Source organism: Eubalaena glacialis, chromosome 1 (assembly GCF_028564815.1).
Source record: "Eubalaena glacialis isolate mEubGla1 chromosome 1, mEubGla1.1.hap2.+ XY, whole genome shotgun sequence".
Taxonomy (NCBI): Eukaryota; Metazoa; Chordata; class Mammalia; order Artiodactyla; family Balaenidae; genus Eubalaena; species Eubalaena glacialis.
Window position 1 is genome coordinate 202,640,675 of NC_083716.1, and position 17,733 is coordinate 202,658,407.

General features: G+C 36.7%; 1 protein-coding gene across 3 annotated transcripts in view; it reads left to right on the plus strand.

Moving 5' to 3' along the window:
* LOC133088194 (MOB-like protein phocein) overlaps positions 1-17,733 on the plus strand; it is a 56,245-nt gene that overhangs the window by 22,144 nt on the left and 16,368 nt on the right. For all 3 annotated transcript variants that reach the window (XM_061186047.1, XM_061186031.1, XM_061186021.1), the window contains 3 exons: positions 3,760-3,860; positions 7,442-7,484; positions 7,677-7,763. In XM_061186047.1, coding sequence (XP_061042030.1) covers positions 3,760-3,860; positions 7,442-7,484; positions 7,677-7,763 — 231 coding nt within the window. The remainder of the gene's footprint in view (positions 1-3,759; positions 3,861-7,441; positions 7,485-7,676; positions 7,764-17,733) is intronic.

Below are 17,733 nucleotides of genomic sequence, written 5' to 3' on the forward strand. Positions count from 1 at the left end.
GTCAGGTCTTACATTTAGGTCTCTAATCCATTTTGATTTTATTTTTGTGTATGGTGTTAGGGAGTGTTCTAATTTCATTCTTTTACATGTAGCCGTCCAATTTTCCCAGCACCACTTACTGAAGAGACTGTCTTTTCTCCAGTGTATATCCTTGCCTCCTTTGTCATAGATTAGTTGACCATAGGTGCGTGGGTTTATCTCTGGGCTTTCAATCCTGTTCCATTCATCTATATTTTTTGTGCCAGTACCATATTGTCTTGATTACTGTAGCTTTGTAGTATAGTCTGAAGTCATGGAGTCTGATACATCCAGCTTGGTTCTTTTCCTTCAAGACCGCTTTGGCTATTCAGAGTCTTTTGTGTCTCCATACAGATTTTAAGATTTTATGTTCTAGCTCTGTAAAAAATGCCACTGGTAATTTGATAGGGATTGCATTGAATCTGTAGATTGCTTTGGATAGTATAGTCATTTTCACAATATTGATTCTTCCAATCCAAGAACATGATATATCTCTCCACCTGTTGGTATCATCTTTAATTTCTTTCATCAGTGTCTTACAGTTTTCTGAATACAGGTCTTTTACCTCCTTAGGTAGGTTTATTCCTAGGTATTGTATTCTTTTTGTTGCAATGGTGAATGGGATTGTTGCCTTAATTTCTCTTTCTGATATTTCATTGTTAGTGTTTAGGAATGTAAGAGATTTCTGTGCACTAATTTTGTATCCTGCAACTTTACCAAATTCATTGATTAGCTCTAGTAGTTTTCTGGTGGCATCTTTAGGATTCTCTATGTATAGTATCATGTGATCAGCAAACAGTGAGAGTTTTACTTCTTCTTTTCCACCTTGTATTCCTTTTATTTCTTTTACTTCTCTGATTGCCATGGCTAGGACTTCAAAACTGTGTTGAATAATAGTGGCAAGAGTGGACATCCTTGTCTTGTTCCTGACCTTAGAGGAAATGCTTTCAGTTTTTCACCATTGAGAATGACATTTGCTGTGGATTTGTCATATATGGGCTTTATTATATTGAGGTAGATTCCCTCTATGCCCACTTTCTGGAGAGTTTTTATCATAAATGGGTGTTGAATTTTGTCAAAAGCTTTTTCTGCATCTATTGAGATGATCATATGGTTTTTATTCTTCATGGTGTATCACATTAATTGATTTGCATATATTGAAGAATCCTTGCATCCCTAGGATAAATCCCACTCATGGTGTATGATCCTTTTTGTGTGTTGTTGGATTCTGTTTGCTAGTATTTTGTTGAGGATTTTTGCATCTATATTCATTAGTGATGTTGGTCTGTAATTTTCTTTTTTTGTAGTATCTTTGTCTGGTTTTGGTATCAGGGTGATGGTGGCCTCATAGAATGAGTTTGGGAGTTTTCCTTCCTCTGCAATTTTTGGAAGAGTTTGAGAAGGATGGGTGTTAGCTCTTCTCTAAATGTTTGATAGAGTTCACCTGTGAAGCCATCTGGTCCTGGACTTTTGTTTGTTGGAAGATTTTTAAGCACAGTTTCAATTTCATTACTTGTGATTGGTCTGTTCATATTTTCTATTTCTTCCTGGTTCAGTCTTGGAAGGTTGTACCTTTCTAAGAATTTGTCCATTCCTTCCAGGTTGTCCATGTTATTGGCATAGAGTTGCTTGTAGTAGTCTCTTAGGATGCTTTGTATTTCTGCGGTATCTGTTGTAACTTCTCCTTTTTCATTTCTAATTTTATTGATTTGAGTCCTCTCCCTCTTTTCTTGATAAGTCTTGCTAAAGGTTTATCAATTTTGTTTATCTTCTCAAAGAACCAGCTTTTAGTTTTATTAATCTTTGCTATTGTTTTCTTTGTTTCTATTTCATTTATTTCTACTCTGATCTTTGTGATTTCTTTCCTTCTACTAACTTTGGGTTTTGTTTGTTCTTCTTTCTCCAGTTGCTTTTGGTGTAAGGTTAGATTGTTTATTTGAGATTTTTCTTGTTTCTTGAGGTAAGCTTGTATTGCTATAAACTTCCCTCTTAGAACTGCTTTTGCTGCATCCCATAGGTTTTGGATCGTCGTGTTTTCGTTGTAATTTGTCTCTAGGTATTTTCTGATTTCCTCTTTGATTTCTTCAGTGATCTCTTGGTTATTTAGTAACGTATTGTTTAGCCTCCATGTGTTGTGTTTTTTACGGTTTTTTTTCCCCCTGTAATTGATTTCTAATCTCATAGCATTGTGGTCGGAAAAGATGCTTGATATGATTTGAATTTTCTTAAATTTACCGAGGCTTGATTTGTGGCCCAAGATGTGATCTGTCCTGGAGAATGTTCTGTGTGCACTTGAGAAGAAAGTGTAGTCTGCTGTTTTTGGATGGAATGTTCTATAAATATCAGTTAAATCTGGTGTATTGTATCACTTAAAGCTTGTGTTTCCTTACTAATTTCCTGTTTGCATGATCTGTCCATTGGTGTAAGTGAGGTGTTAAAGTTCCCCACTATTATTGTGTTACTGTCGATTTCCTCTTTTATAGCTGTTAGCAGTTGCTTTATGTACTGAGGTGCTCCTATGTTGGGTGCATATATATTTATAACTGTTATACCTTCTTCTTCAGTTGATCCCTTGATCATTACATAGTGTCCTTCCTTGTCTCTTGTAACATTCTTTATTTTAAAGCCTATTTTATCTGATATGAGTATTGCTGTTCCAGCTTTTTTTGATTTCTATTTGCATGGAATATCTTTTTCCATCCCCTCACTTTCAGTCTGTATGTGTCCCTAGGTCTGAAGTGGGTCTCTTGTAGACAGCATATATATGGGTCTTGTTTTTGTATCCATTCAGCGAGCCTGTGTCTTTTGGTTGGAGCATTTAATCCATTCACGTTTAAGGTAATTATCGATATGTATGTTCCTGTTACCGTTTTCTTAATTGTTATGGGTTTGTTTTTGTAGGTCTCTTGTGTTTCCCACTTAGAGAAGTTCCTTTAGCATTTGTTGTAGAGCTGGTTTGGTGGTGCTGAATTCTCTTAGCTTTTGCTTGTTTGTAAAGCTTTTCATTTCTCCATCGAATCTGAATGAGATCCTTGCTGGGTAGAGTAATCTTGGTTGTAGTTTCTTCCCTTTCATCACTTTAAATATATAATTTAAATATATGTAAGCTTCCTGATGGGGGGTACTGATGGTGGGTAGAGTTGGGTGTTGCTCTGGTGGGCAGAGCTCAGTAAACCTCCTTAGTTTTCTTTCATCTGAAAATATCTTTATCTTCATTCCTGAAGGGTATTTTTGCTAGATACAGAGGTTGACAGTGCTTTTCTTTCAGCACTTTAAATGTGTTCTGCCATTTCCTCCTGTCGCCTGTGTTTTCTGGTAAGAAAGCTGCACTCATTTGAATCCTTATTCTATAGGTCATGTATCTCTTTTTTCGCTGGATTCTTCGCACACACACACACACACACACACTCACCCCCGCTGGCTTCTTTATCTTTAGTTTTTGTCAGTTTGATTACCTCTGGGCATGGATTTCTTTGGATTTTCTTGTTTGGTGTTTACTCTGCTTTTTCTTATTGTGGTAAAAAAATATATAACATAAAATTTATCATTTTTGCTATTTTTAAGTGTACGATTCTGTGGCATTAAGTACATTCACATTGTTGTGCAACCATTACCACCTCCATCTCCAGAACTTTTTCATCTTCCCCAACTGAAACTCTGTACCCATTAAACAATAATAAGTCTCATAAGATTTACCATGTAGTATATTTTAATTAACTGTAATAACTTCTTTGTTTGTAGTATATTCAACAGAATATAAGAGCAGATTGTTCCAATATTGACAAAATTCTTGAACCACCTGAAGGCCAAGATGAAGGTGTATGGAAGTATGAACATTTAAGGTAGGTCTTTATGATGTATCAAAATAGTAATAGTACTCCTAGTAGTAAAAAATAACCTTTAATATTAATGATGATTATGAATCATAAATTAGTTAACTATAGACCAAAAAGCCAAATTCTAAAGCTTTTATGTTTTCAAGTTATAAAGTTTTCAACATTGTTATTTACTCATTGTTTTCTATATTTATGGATTTGGGCCTTATTATCTTTTTACACGGTTTTCCTTAATCACATCATTTAATCACAGATGCATTATTTCCATGTACCTACTCATTTCTACTACTGACTACTTACCTACTTTATTTCTCTCTAGAGGTCCTTGTCTAGACTTGGTAGCTGATGAGTTACCTGTTAACTAGTGTGAACTTCCAGTCTTTCGTTTGGTAAATGGAGATTAATTATAATCCTGAAGTAAGAAGTTTTAGAGCTTTTCATAATATCCTTTGAATGAGAAAATTGATTTCTAATGAATCATGAGTTAACTTTAGAAGCAGTTGTATTCTGAAGCTACTAGGTTATTTCTTGAAGTTATAAACTTTCCATTGTAAATGGGAGCTAGGATGAGTTGATAGATTAAAAATAGAGAATGCTCTATGAGATATGTGTTCATCAGAGTTTGTTACTTTGAGTTGATTTTTAAATAATAAGGTGGAGTAGAGATAAGACTTTTCCTGAATAAATTAGACCACATTTCCTGTGATGAGTGCCTCAATTTGTAGACAAGGTACTTTTTCTGTTGTTTTGTTTTGATGCTATAGGCTTGTCTATATATTGTTAAGACAGTGTCTTGTCATAACCGTTCAGCAGTTTCAGGATGCTGAGACTTCTTTGTAATCTGCCATTTTCTTGGGCAAGTCACTTGACTACTTGATCGAGTTTTGTTTTTTTTTTAATATTTTATTTATTTATTTTTGGCTGTGTTGGGTCTTCGTTTCTGTGCGAGGGCTTTCTCCTCGTTGTGGCAAGCGGGGGCCACTCTTCATCGCGGTGCGCGGGCCTCTCACTATCGCGGCCTCTCTTGTTGCGGAGCACAGGCTCCAGTCGCGCAGGCTCAGTAGTTGTGGCTCATGGGCCTAGTTGCTCCGCGGCATGTGGGATCCCCCCAGACCAGGGCTCGAACCCGTGTCCCCTGCATTAGCAGGCAGATTCTCAACCACTGCGCCACCAGGGAAGCCCTGTTTTTTTTTTAATACATCTCGATGCATGATAATTGAAAGCATGAGTATGTAGATGTTATGCTATTCTTATAAATATAGAGAGCACTTTAGTATAATATATTCTCTGTCTTTTTTTAATCATCTTTGAAAATAACTACTTCCTTACCTATGGGATTAATGATGAAAATAAGCAAGCGTGTTTTTTTCACTGTAAGTATAATTCCTAAAAAGTGAGGATTCATTTTAATTTACAAGGTTTTTATTTCAGATCTAAGAAAAACCTTTTCCTCCCTATTTAACTTAGACTATGAAATATGCATTATATAAAACTTATAAAATCTTTCTTATTCATATTCTATTTGTCCTGGTGCTATTGTTATTACTTTTGGGTTTTTTTTGATGTTAGCCACCTTTTTTGTTTTGTATAATTTATGTATTATATATGACATATATATTCTTTTGTCTCTTTATTATAGTATATATCTTTATAGTTAAGCAAGAAGAGTTTTAAAAGCAGTTTGATTTTTTTTTTGCATGTGCTTAATGTTACTGATTTGAGGCTTAATACTTGCTGTTACTGATTAATGCAGTTGATTATATTATGATGTTAATGGGAATTGAATCATGACCTCAGTCAAATCTCCCACTACTCTCTACTGAATATTTGTAATTAGGAAAAGATACCCCTTCCTCTAAGTGGCTGCAATCCCATGCTAGTATGCATGGCTTAGTGACTAGAGTGTAGACTAGATTTCAGCTCTGGTTTGTCTTTTCAGCTGCATAACTATGTGTGTTAGTCCTATACTGAATTAACTTGAAGCTGTTAGGTTTGCACTATTTGCCACAGATTGTACCTGTAGCATTGCCAAGTCAGTTAGCTTAATTTTCCTGTTGGCCATAAGTAGGTTGGACTAGATGAGAAACTTGTTTATCACCACCCGTCTTTATTACCACTTAGTAGAAAACAACTCAGAAACACATAACATGCAACTTACAGATATGGGGCAGTAGAGGACTATGTGGTGATTCAGAAATAGTGTTATTTGTATAATCTAAGAACAGCATTATTATCAGGCATCTGGAAAGGAAGTACAGTTGTAGACAACTGAAAATTTGACCCTTGTTTTTTAATTTGCTTTTTTCTATTTTAATGTATGTTATAAATAAACAAATAAATAAATATAGTTTTTCACATATGTGCAGTGTTTTGGGTTTTTTGTTTTTCTTTTGGAACTCTCTTTTATCTTCTAATTATAGGTTTTAGCCTTGCATATTTGCGGAACCAAAGTGTATTCATTTGTTTGATAGGGAAACATAGCGATTAACTAATGTGATAGGTTTTTAGAGGGAACACATTCAGTACTTTGACAACATAAAGTATCTTTATGACATAAAGGATTAATTGTCTTTTCATATCAAATAGCAAGTCTGTATAAAAATGATCTAAATGTCATGTAATTTGCTCCATTTTTCATTTATTCAAAAATATTTTTTGAGCACTTAACTATTGTAAGAACAATCCAAACATTGTTCTAGGCTTTATAATTCTCAGTTTGACAATTTTAGAGGGAAAGTGAATCATGAAAAAATGCCCAAGATCTATTAAGTGACAAAAAAGCAAGTTACGAAATTGTGTATGATAGGATTCCAATATATTTTAATCTATCGAGAGAAAATCAGATTTGCATGTAAATAATAACTATTTTTTGGGAAGAGGTCATGGAAGTACAGAGGACTTTCCTGTTTTATATTTTGTATTTGGTCCTGTTTGGAGTTTTTAGAAGGAGCATGTTGTTTGTAATCAGAATAAAACCTGTATAATATATAGGAATATAAAACGTCTAGTCTTTCTTCTGATTATCTGTATACAGATATGTACACACACATGAATTTTTACATAACTGGAATCTTACTGTGAATATAAGTATATATCCTTTGTATGTTTATGTAATACCAACATTTCACTATTCTCCAATTGCTAATCATTTATAATGTTTCAAAGAAATTTTTTATGTATATAGTTTCAGTGAACATCTTTGTACATATGTCTGCATTGCAGTTCTGATTATTTCATTAGAATAGATTCTTAGGAGAATGACTTAGTTAAAAAATATACACTTTGTAAGGGTCTCGGTAAATATTTTCAAAGTATTTCTCAGAAAAATTGTACCAATTTCCAGTGTGTAACAGTAATCAACTCACAGAACTCTGATATTGAACATTATTGTTAGGGTTGTTGGTTTTGGGTTTTGTTTACTAATGTGTATGTCTTTGTAAAGAATGTGCCATGTAAGTTCAGGTGGTGTTGATAATGATGATGAGGGAGGAAGGATGGTACTGATGGGATTCTGTTTTTACAATTAATATTCTAAAAATAATATGGAGGATAGATAAGACTTTTCATTTATGTATTTACATTTTTAGGCAATTCTGTCTTGAGCTAAATGGACTTGCTGTCAAACTTCAGGTAATATTTTCTTTAAGTTAAAGCTATAATTGAAAGTTCTGATTTTTTTTTCTGTTTTTGTAAATTAATGTGCTTACAAAGACTTACACAAATTTTTAATTTATTCTAGAATTTTACGTGAAATGTAGCAACTCAAATGATAAACTTTTTCATTATTATTTTACATATTAATAAATGTAACTATTTTAACAGAGTGAATGCCATCCAGATACATGCACTCAGATGACAGCAACTGAACAATGGATTTTTCTTTGTGCAGCTCATAAAACACCAAAAGAGGTGAGAATTTATGAAACAGAATGACTAATAAAATCATCATAACCTAAATCTCTTTAAGATAGTGGTAGACAAATTTTTTGAGTTTTTAGGTCACTGTTTATTTTGCCCTTTGGTTTAGAGTTCTTTGCTGCAAGGTTATTGGTACAGTGCTACTTTAGGGTTTCTTGTGATGAGTATCTTTTTAAAAAATTTAATTGAAATTATCATTGACCTACACTGTGTTAGTTTCAGGTGTATGACATAGTGATTCGATATTTCTGTACATTACAAAATGATCACCGTGATAAGTTTAGTTACCATCTGTCACCATACAAAATTATTACAATATTATTGAGAGTATTCTTCATGTTGTACATTTCATCCATGTGACTCATTCATTTTGTAACTGGAAGTTTATACCTCTTAATCTTCCTTACCTATTTCACTCCTCCTACCTTCCCTCTGGCAACCACCTTTGTTCTCTGTGTCTATGACTCTGCTTCTATTTTGTTGTTTGTTCATTTGTTTTGTTTTTTAGATTCCACGTATAAGTGAAATCATATGGTATTTGTCTTTCTCTGAGTTATTTCACTTAGCTTAATAGCCTCTAGGTCCATCCATGTTGTCACAGATGGCAAAATTTCATTCTTTTTTATGCCAGTGTGTATACATACCACGTATTCCTTATCTTTTCATCTAATCAGTGGACACTTAAGTTGCTTCCATATCTTGGCTACTGTAAATAATGCTGCAGTGAACATGGGGATGCATATATCTGTTCGAATTAGTGTTTTTGTTTTCTTTGGAAAAGTACCCAGGAGTGGAATTGCTGCCTCATATGGCAGTTCCATTTTTAATGTTTTGAGGAACTGCCATCCTGTTTTCCATAGTGGTACCAATTTACATTCCCTCCAATAGTGCGTGAGGGTTCCCATTTCTCCTCATCAGTACTCATTTGTTGTCTTTTTTTTTTTAAGTCTTTTTTTTTAACTTCTTATTTTATATTGGAGTATAGTCAATTGTGTCTTTTTGATAATAGTCATTTTTAAAAAATTTTATTTATTTTATTTATTTATTTTTGGCTGCGTTGGGTTTTCGTTGCTGTGCGCGGGCTTTCTCTAGTTGCAGCAAGTGGGGGCTACTCTTCGTTGCAGTGTGTGGGCTTCTCATTGTGGTGGCTTCTCTTGTTGCAGAGCACGGGCTCTAGGCACACAGGCTTCAGGAGTTGTGGCACATGGGCTCAGTAGTTGTGGCTCACGGGCTCCAGAGTGCAGGCTCAGTAGTTGTGGTGCACAGGCTTAGTTGCTCTGCGGCATGTGGGATCTTCCCAGACCAGGGCTCGAACCCATGTCCCCTGCGTTGGCAGGTGGATTCTTAACCACTGCACCACCAGGGAAGCCTGATAATAGTCTTTTTAAAAATATTTATTTACTTATTTATTTTTTGGCTGCATTGGGTCTTAGTTGCGGCAAGTAGGATCATTCGTTGTGGCGCATGGGCTCTTTGTTGCTGTGTGCGGGCTTCTCTCTAGTTGTGGTGCACAGGCTCCAGAGTGTGTGGGCTCAGTAGTTGCAGCATGCGGGCTCTCTAGTTGTGGCACGCGGGCTCCAGAGCGCACGAGCTCTGTAGTTGTGGTGTGTGGGCTCCAGAGCATGTGGGCTCTGTAGTTGTGGTGGCGGGCTTAGTTGCCCCACGGCATGTGGGATCTTAGTTCCCCAACCAGGGATTGAACCGGCATCCCCTGCATTGCAAGATGGATTCTCAACCACTGGACCACCAGGGAAGTCCCCAATAATAGTCTTTTTGGCAAGTGTGAGTTAGTATCTCATTGTGGTTTGATTTGCATTTTCCTGATGATTAGTGATGTTGAGTATCTTTTCCTGTGTCTGTTGGCTATCTGTATGTCTTTGGGAAAATGTCTATTCAGATCTTCTGCCCATTTTTTAATCTGGTTGTCAAAGAGTGTATTGCCTATGTTTTCTTCTAGGAGTTTTATGGTTTCCCACCTCACATTTAAGTCTTAAATACAGTTTGAGTTTAGTTTTGTATATGGTGTGAGAAAGTAATCCAGTTTGACTCTTTTCTATGTAGCTGTCCAGTTTTTCCAGCACCATTTACTGAAGAGGCTCTCTTTTCCCCATTATATATTGCCTCTTTTGTAATAGATAATTGACCATGTAAGTGTGGGCTCTCTATTCTGTTCCATTGATCTATATGTCTGTTTTTGTGCCAGTACCATACTGTTTTGATTACTGTCGCTTTGTAGTATAGATTCAAATCAGGGCACATGATATCTCCAGCTTTGTTGTTCTTTCTTAAGATCGTTTTAGCTATTTGGGGTCTTTTGTGTTTCCATACAAATTTTAAAATTATTTGTTTTAGTTCTGTGAAAAATGCCATAGGTATTTTGATAAGGATTACATTGAATATGTAGATTGCCTTGGGTAGTACAGTCATTTTAACAGTAATAATTCTTACAGTCCATGAACACAGTGTATCTTTCCATTTGTATAGTATCATTTTTCATAATTGGACAATTGAATGGGCTAGAACTTATGATTCACTGGCTATGACAGAATAACACCTGTCATATGGTGTGTAACGGATGAGATGCACCAGTTCAGATTTTTGGTTTAGTCTTAATTTCTTTTGATAGGAATAACTGTTGGTGATTACTAGTTGATTCTTAGTCTGTCAAGTAGAAATGTTATTTTTGAACTTTATAGGTCAATATTTTTTCTCTACATTTCATTAATATTTCTTACTACTTATTTGAAACCTACCATAATGATTTTCCTCTCCGTAATTGGTCTTACCTTGAAAAACTTATTCATGTTATTTTCTCCTTATTTAGTTTTTGTCAAGGCGAGAGTATAAGAAGTAGCAATTTTTAGAGAACATTTTTTGTTTTAAATAATTCCTTCATGTTATCTAACACCTAGTACACATTCAGTTTTCCTTAGTTGTCTCAAAAATGTCGTTTACAATTGGTTTGTTTAAACTATGCATTGCATTTCCCTTGATCTGCATTCTCTTTTAATCTGTAGTAATTAGTTTTTGCTTGACATTGACTCATTGAAAATAGTTAAGTTAGGCCTGTGCTGTAGGATTATAGACCTTTAAGTGATCATTATATTGACAGACCTCTAAGGCTTAAAGACAGGTAATTCTCTAGTTGGAAAATCAATATTTGATGTTCTTTTGTTTGAAAAGGCAAATTCTCCAAAATAAGAAGTATCTGATACCTGTCTAAGCTAGTAGTACTTATTTTTTAAGACTGACTTCACTCATGGTGTTACTTTTTTTGAGTTAATAAATTGAAGCAGTGTTAAGGTTGTGTATCATTCTACATCTGGGAAAATCATAGCAGTTTCATTGATAATTCACTGAAATTGGCTACATAGTATAGTAAATGATGTGATAATTCCAATTAGGAAACTGAATCCAAAAAGCTAGTTTCATTTTGGCAAATAGTAAAGGTGCATTATTCTCACTTTATTTATTTATTTTCTAAATAAATTTATTTATTTATTTATTTTTGGCTGTGTTGGGTCTTCGTTGCTGTGTGCGGGCTTTCTCTAGTTGCAGCGAGCAGGGGCTCCTGTTCATTGCGGTGCACGGGCTTCTCATTGCGGTGGCTTCTCTTGTTGTGGAGCATGGGCTCTAGGCGCGCAGGCTTCGGTAGTTGTGGCACGTGGGCTCAGTAGTTGGGGCTCATGGGCTCTAGAGCGCAGGCTCAGTAGTTGTGGCACAGGGCTTAGTTGCTCCGCAGCATGTGGGATCTTCCCGGACCAGGGCTCGAACCTGTGTCCCCTGTATTGGCAGGTGGATTCTTAACCACTGCACCACCAGGGAAGTCCCTATTCTCACTTTAGAGTAGAAAAGCCATCCAGTTTGTGATGTATTGTGAAATTTATATATACTGTCATTACCACATCCACTTTTTTCTTGAGTAATGTTAAATGTAAGATAGGATAATCATCAGCATTAGATCCTGTGAATGAGTCTTAAAAGTGCAATATTGCAGGGAATTCCCTGGCTGCCCAGTGGTTAGGACTCCGCACTCTCACTGCCGAGGGCCGGGGTTCAATCCCTGGTCGGGGATTGAACCGACACAAGCCACGCAGTGCAGCCAAAAAAAAAGTGCAACATTGCTTGGTGAAGACCAGCTCTGCTAGATTGTCCATGTGTCAAGGGAGGCTGATAGTATAATTTCCAAGGGGTAGCTATATGGGATGGAATTACTGTAAAAATACAAACAAAAGAAAATCTTGAAAGGATACTTTTTTAATTCTTTTGGAATAATTGTGCATAGTTAGAAAATAATAGCAACTGACAGATTAGTAGCTAAGAAAGTTGCTCTTATGAATTAAAAGCACTGGCAGATTCTGAAGTGGAAGAGGCAGAGTAGTCAGCACGAGTGATGATTTATGCAAGGTCCTTGAGAATTAAAGAGAGGCATTGCAGCAAATAGAGTTAACTGTACAAATAGTGATTGTGATGAAGATTGTAACTTGTTATTTATGTTAGCCCTTTCAGTCACATGCAGATTGTGATTACTTGCAGCAGCATTATGAATATATATTTGGTAAAATATAATTTATAAAAGCTTGAACACATTCCTTACTATTTTGTAACGTACTATATTTTGCCAACTTTTTGCTGTTACGTATGATGCAGGGTAGGATTGGTTAACTAAGAATTAATTGGGGGAGGTGGAGGGAAGCAGCTAAAACAAGGCAAAACTCTTCCTCTAATTCCAAAAAAACCCAGAAAAAATTCAGAAACCAATTGAATATGTAAAGTTATGCTGTCTGATACAGGAGCCATGAAACACATGTCTGTGGAGCACTTCATGTGGGTAGTCCAAATTGAGATATGCTTTAAGTGTAAAATACATACCGATTTCAAAGACTTAGTACAAAAAGACAGTGTAAAATATCTCATTGAGAGACAACTGGATATCTACATACAAAAGAATGAATTTAGACCCCTACCTCACACTGTATACAAAAATTAGCTCATGATGGATCAAAGACCTAAATGTAAGAGCTAAAATTATAAAACTCTTAGGAAAAAACATAGGTATAAATTTTCATGACCTTGGACTAGACAGTGATTTCTTAGATATGACACCAAATGCACAGAAGTGGAAGAAGATACCTATAGATAAGTCAGATTTCATCAAAATTAAAAATGATTGTGCTTTAAAGGACACTGTCAAAAAAGTGAAAATACAATGTACATAATGAAAGAAAATATTTTTGTAAATCATATCTCTGATAAGGGTCTAGTATCCAGAACTATTATGAAACAGCTAAAAGGCAACCTAATTTTAAAATGAGCAAAGGATTTTTTTTTCCTGGCCGCACAGCATGGCTTGTGGAATCTCAGTTCCCCGACCAGGGATTGAACCCAGGCTCACAGCAGTGAAAGTACCGCGTCCTAACTACTGGCTGCAAGGGAAGTCCCTAAAATGAGCAAAGGATTTGAATGGATGTTTCTCTAAAGAAGATATACAAATGGTCAATGAGCACATGAAAAGGTGCTCAACATCATTAGTCATTAGGTTAAATGCATATCAAAACCACAGTGAGAATGGATAAACAAAATGTGGTGTATATATATATACAATGGAATATTATTCAGCCATAAAAGGGAATGAAGTTCTGATACATGCTACAACATGAATGAACCTTGAGGACATTATGCTAAGTGAAATAAGCCAGACAGAGAAGGGCAGTTATTGTATGATTTCACTTGTATGAAATATCTAGAAAGGGCAAATTCATAGAGACTGAAAGTAGTTTAGAGGTTGCCAGGGTCTGGGGGTTGGGAATGTGGGGAAATTATTGCTTAATGGTTATAGTTTCTGTTTGGGATGATGAAAAACCCTTGGTTGAAAACAGTGTAGATGGTTGCACAATAGTGAATGTAATTAATGCCACTGAATTGTACATTTAAAAATGGTTAAAATGGCAAATTTTATATTTTACCACAATTGTTTTTTAATGGAAAAAAAAGACACACCCCTACAGTGGCATACACTTCACCCACTAGAATGACTAAAATATAAAAAGACAAATAATAACAAGTGTTGGCCAGGATGTGGAGAAAGTGGAACCCTTATACATGCTGATGGGTATGTAAAATACTGTAGCCATTTTGGAAAACAGTTTGAAAGTTCCTCAAAATAATACGTGTAGAGTTACTGTATGACTTATCAGTTCTACTCCTAGGTACACACCCAGAAGAAATGAGAACATATATCCACACAAAACTTGTGTACTAATGGTCACAGTCACATTATTCACAATAGCCAAAAATGGAAACAACCGAATTTCCATCAACTGATGAGTAAATAAACAACATGGTATATGCATACAACGGATTATTATTTAACCTTAAAAAAGAATGAAGTCTATAGAGGGAGAAACATATTTTATACATATTAAAAACAAAGTCAGGGCTTCCCTGGTGCAGTGGTTAAGAGTCTGCCTGCCAATGCAGGGGACACGGGTTCGAGCCCTGGTCTGGGAAGATCCCACATGCCGCGGAGCAACTAGGCCCGTGAGCCAAAACTACTGAGCCTGTGCTCTAGAGCCCGTGCTCCGCAATGGGAGAGGCCGTGACAGTGAGAGGCCCGCGCACTGCGGTGAGGAGTGGCCCCCGCTTGCTGCAACTAGAGAAAGCCCTCGCGCAGAAACGAAGACCCAACACAGCCAAAAAAATAAATAAATAAAAAATAAATTAATTAATTAAAAAAAAAACAACAAAGTCAAAAAGGTTTTGAATTAAGAAAAGAAAGTAATGAAATACTAATTCATGCTGCACTATTGATGAGCCTTGAAAACACACTGAGTGACACAAAAGCCCACATTCTATTCCATTTTTTAGGAAATATCCAGAATAGGTAAATTCAAAGAAGAAAAAAAGTAGATTAGTTGTTGTTTAGGATTAGGGGGAAGGGAGAAGGAGAAGTGACTGCTAACTAGTACTGGGTTTCTTTTGGGGGTGATGAAAATGATCTGGAATGTAGTTGATAATGGTTGCACAGTTTTCTGAATATATTAAAAACTACTGAATTTTACACTTTAAAAGAGAAATTTTTTGTTATGTGAATTATATCTTTTTTTAAAAAATATATTATTTATTTATTTAGGCTGTGCCAGGTCTTAGTTGCAGCATGCAGACTTCTTAGTTGTGGCATGAGGACTTCTTAGTTGCAGCATGTGAACTCTCAGTTGTGGCATGCATGCGGGATCTAGTTCCCCGACCAGGGTTGACCCCAGGCCCCCTGCATTGGGAGTGCAGAGTCTTACCCACTGGACCACCAGGGAAGTCCCTTATGTGAATTATATCTAATTTAAAAATACCCCACAAAGACTCATTAGCAATTTTCATATCAATTATATGTTAAAATGATAATTTTGGCTATATATATGGAGTTAAATAAAATACATCATTTAAATTAATTTCACCTGTTTCTTTTTACTTTTTTTAATGTGGATACTAGAATTTTTTTTTTTTTTTTAATAAATTTATTTATTTATTTGTTGGCTGTGTTGGGTCTTCGTTGCTGCATGTGGGCTTTCTCTAGTTGTGGGAGCGGGGGCTACTCTTTGTTGCAGTGTGCGGACTTCTCATTGCGGTGGCTTCTCTTTGTTGCGGAGCACAGGCTCTAGGCATGCGGGCTGCAGTAGTTGTGGCACGTGGACTCAGTAGTTGTGGCTCGCGGGCTCTAGAGCGCGGGCTCAGTAGTTGTGGTGCACGGGCTTAGTTGCTCCACGGCATGTGGGATCTTCCCGGACCTGGGCTCGAACCCGTGTCTCCTGCATTGGCAGGTGGATTCTTAACCACTGCGCCACCAGGGAAGTCCCTAGAAATTTTTAAATTAAATATGTAGCTTGCATTATATTTCCATGCTGGCTTAAAGGTTGTAAAAGTGTCCCATGGTACACCCAAATGACCAATGTGATTGAGAAACACAGTGACTTGGGATATTTGTTTTTGACCAAGTCACCTGTAATCATATATATGGAGAAAGATACTTTTTTCAGTAAATACTGCTCATGTTCCTATTTTAGGCAGTGAATCTACTAGCTGTAAATTCCTGTGGATGTATAGTTAGAAAAATACTTTTTGTTTTTTTTGGTTTAGATAATCTTTATGTATTTGCCATGTACTATACTAAGCCATATTTAGTAGTTACTGCATTTTTAAACACCAGATTCATTCTCAACAATTGAAAAATATTCTAATTACTGGGTAGAACTAGAGTCATTTTTATTTCTTTCTCTAGTTTATTTTTTCCTTCTTGGTTCCCTGGTTCATTCTCAGTCTTCCTTTCTGTTGATGCTTCTCCCTCTCTGCCCTCAGAAGAACTGAATGAGGAGAATTACTTTACAGTTTTATTTTTCCTTTAATAGGTTTGCTGATTTGCCATGAGACAAATAGGTTTCATTGTTTCTGATAAATGAAATAGGGTAAGACAGGTTTATTAAAATATAAAGATACTTCAGATTTCATATTAAGTTGCAAAGGAAAATTTTTGAGAGAGCTGCTAGATTGGTAACAGGGTACCAGCAACATAATAAGGCATGCTTTTTTTTTTTTTTTTAAAGATTGATTGATTGATTGCTATGTTGGGTCTTAGTTTCTGTGCGAGGGCTTCCTCTAGTTGCGGCAAGCAGGGGCCACTCCTCATTGCGGTGCGCGGGCCTCTCACCATTGCGGCCTCTCCCGTTGCGGAGCACAGGCTCCAGACGCGCAGGCTCAGCAGTTGTGGCCCACAGGCCCAGCCGCTCTGCGGCATGTGGGATCCTCCCAGACCAGGGCTCGAACCCGTGTCCCCCACATTGGCAGGCAGACTCTCAACCACTGCGCCACCAGGGAAGCCCCAAGGCATGCTTTTTAAGATGTAAGGAGGCAGTGATCTCTGGAGGTATTTGTGAAGTGAAGGAGGCTGCTTGGCCACTTGGTAAAGTATAAATCAGTGGACTAGGGCTTCCCTGGTGGCGCAGTGGTTGAGAATCTGCCTGCTAATGCAGGGGACACGGGTTCGAGCCCTGGTCTGGGAAGATCCCACAGGCTGCGGAGCAACTAGGCCCGTGAGCCACAACTACTGAGCCTGCGCGTCTGGAGCCTGTGCTCCGCAACAAGAGAGGCCACGACAGTGAGAGGCCCGCGCACCGCGATGAGGAGTGGCCTCCGCTCGCCACAACTAGAGAAAGCCCTTGCACAGAAACGAAGACCCAACACAGCCAAAAATTAATTAATTAATTAATTAATTATTTTAAAAAGGCAGATGCTTGCTTAAAAAAAAAAAATCAGTGGACTAGGAATCAGTGTATCTGGGTTATGGTTTTTAAGTCCTTCTTCCTAACTGTGTCATCTTGCATAAGTCATTGACCAATAGTCAAGGGTAGTCCCTGTTGCTGTGCATCATTCTTCAGGGGTTCTCCCTCTCATGCTTCAGAGTTGGGATATTTGCATGCTTGCTTACTTGAATCTCTGTCGTTACAGAGTCAGCCTCCTCTTAGACAGCATGCCTAAAAAGCAGACTTTCCTAAGTTGGACTGCTTGTTTTTTGAAGTATTCCTTATCTTTGCCTATAGACTTTTAAGATCTGGCAAGAAACCTGTGAATATTCTGCAAACTGATCAGCCTCAGTTTCCTCATTTGTAAAGCCAGAGGGTTAGATTAGATAATCAGGTGTTCTTCCCAGCTCTAAGCATTGTTTTCTTCTAGGTACAATATTTAGAGTGAGAAATTAGGGGACTGATTCACTCATTTTCTAGAAGCCAGGTATTATAGTTGAAGGGGATAATAAAGCCTTATTTATTGACATAACATTGAATTTTACAGTCATTCTGATATTGTAAGGAACTTTTTCTTAGACTATGCTCAGGGTTTTTGGAATAGGACGCCTAGGTAATAAATATACCTAATTTTAGAGGTAGAGCTCTTTGTTGATGCATTTTTATATCCT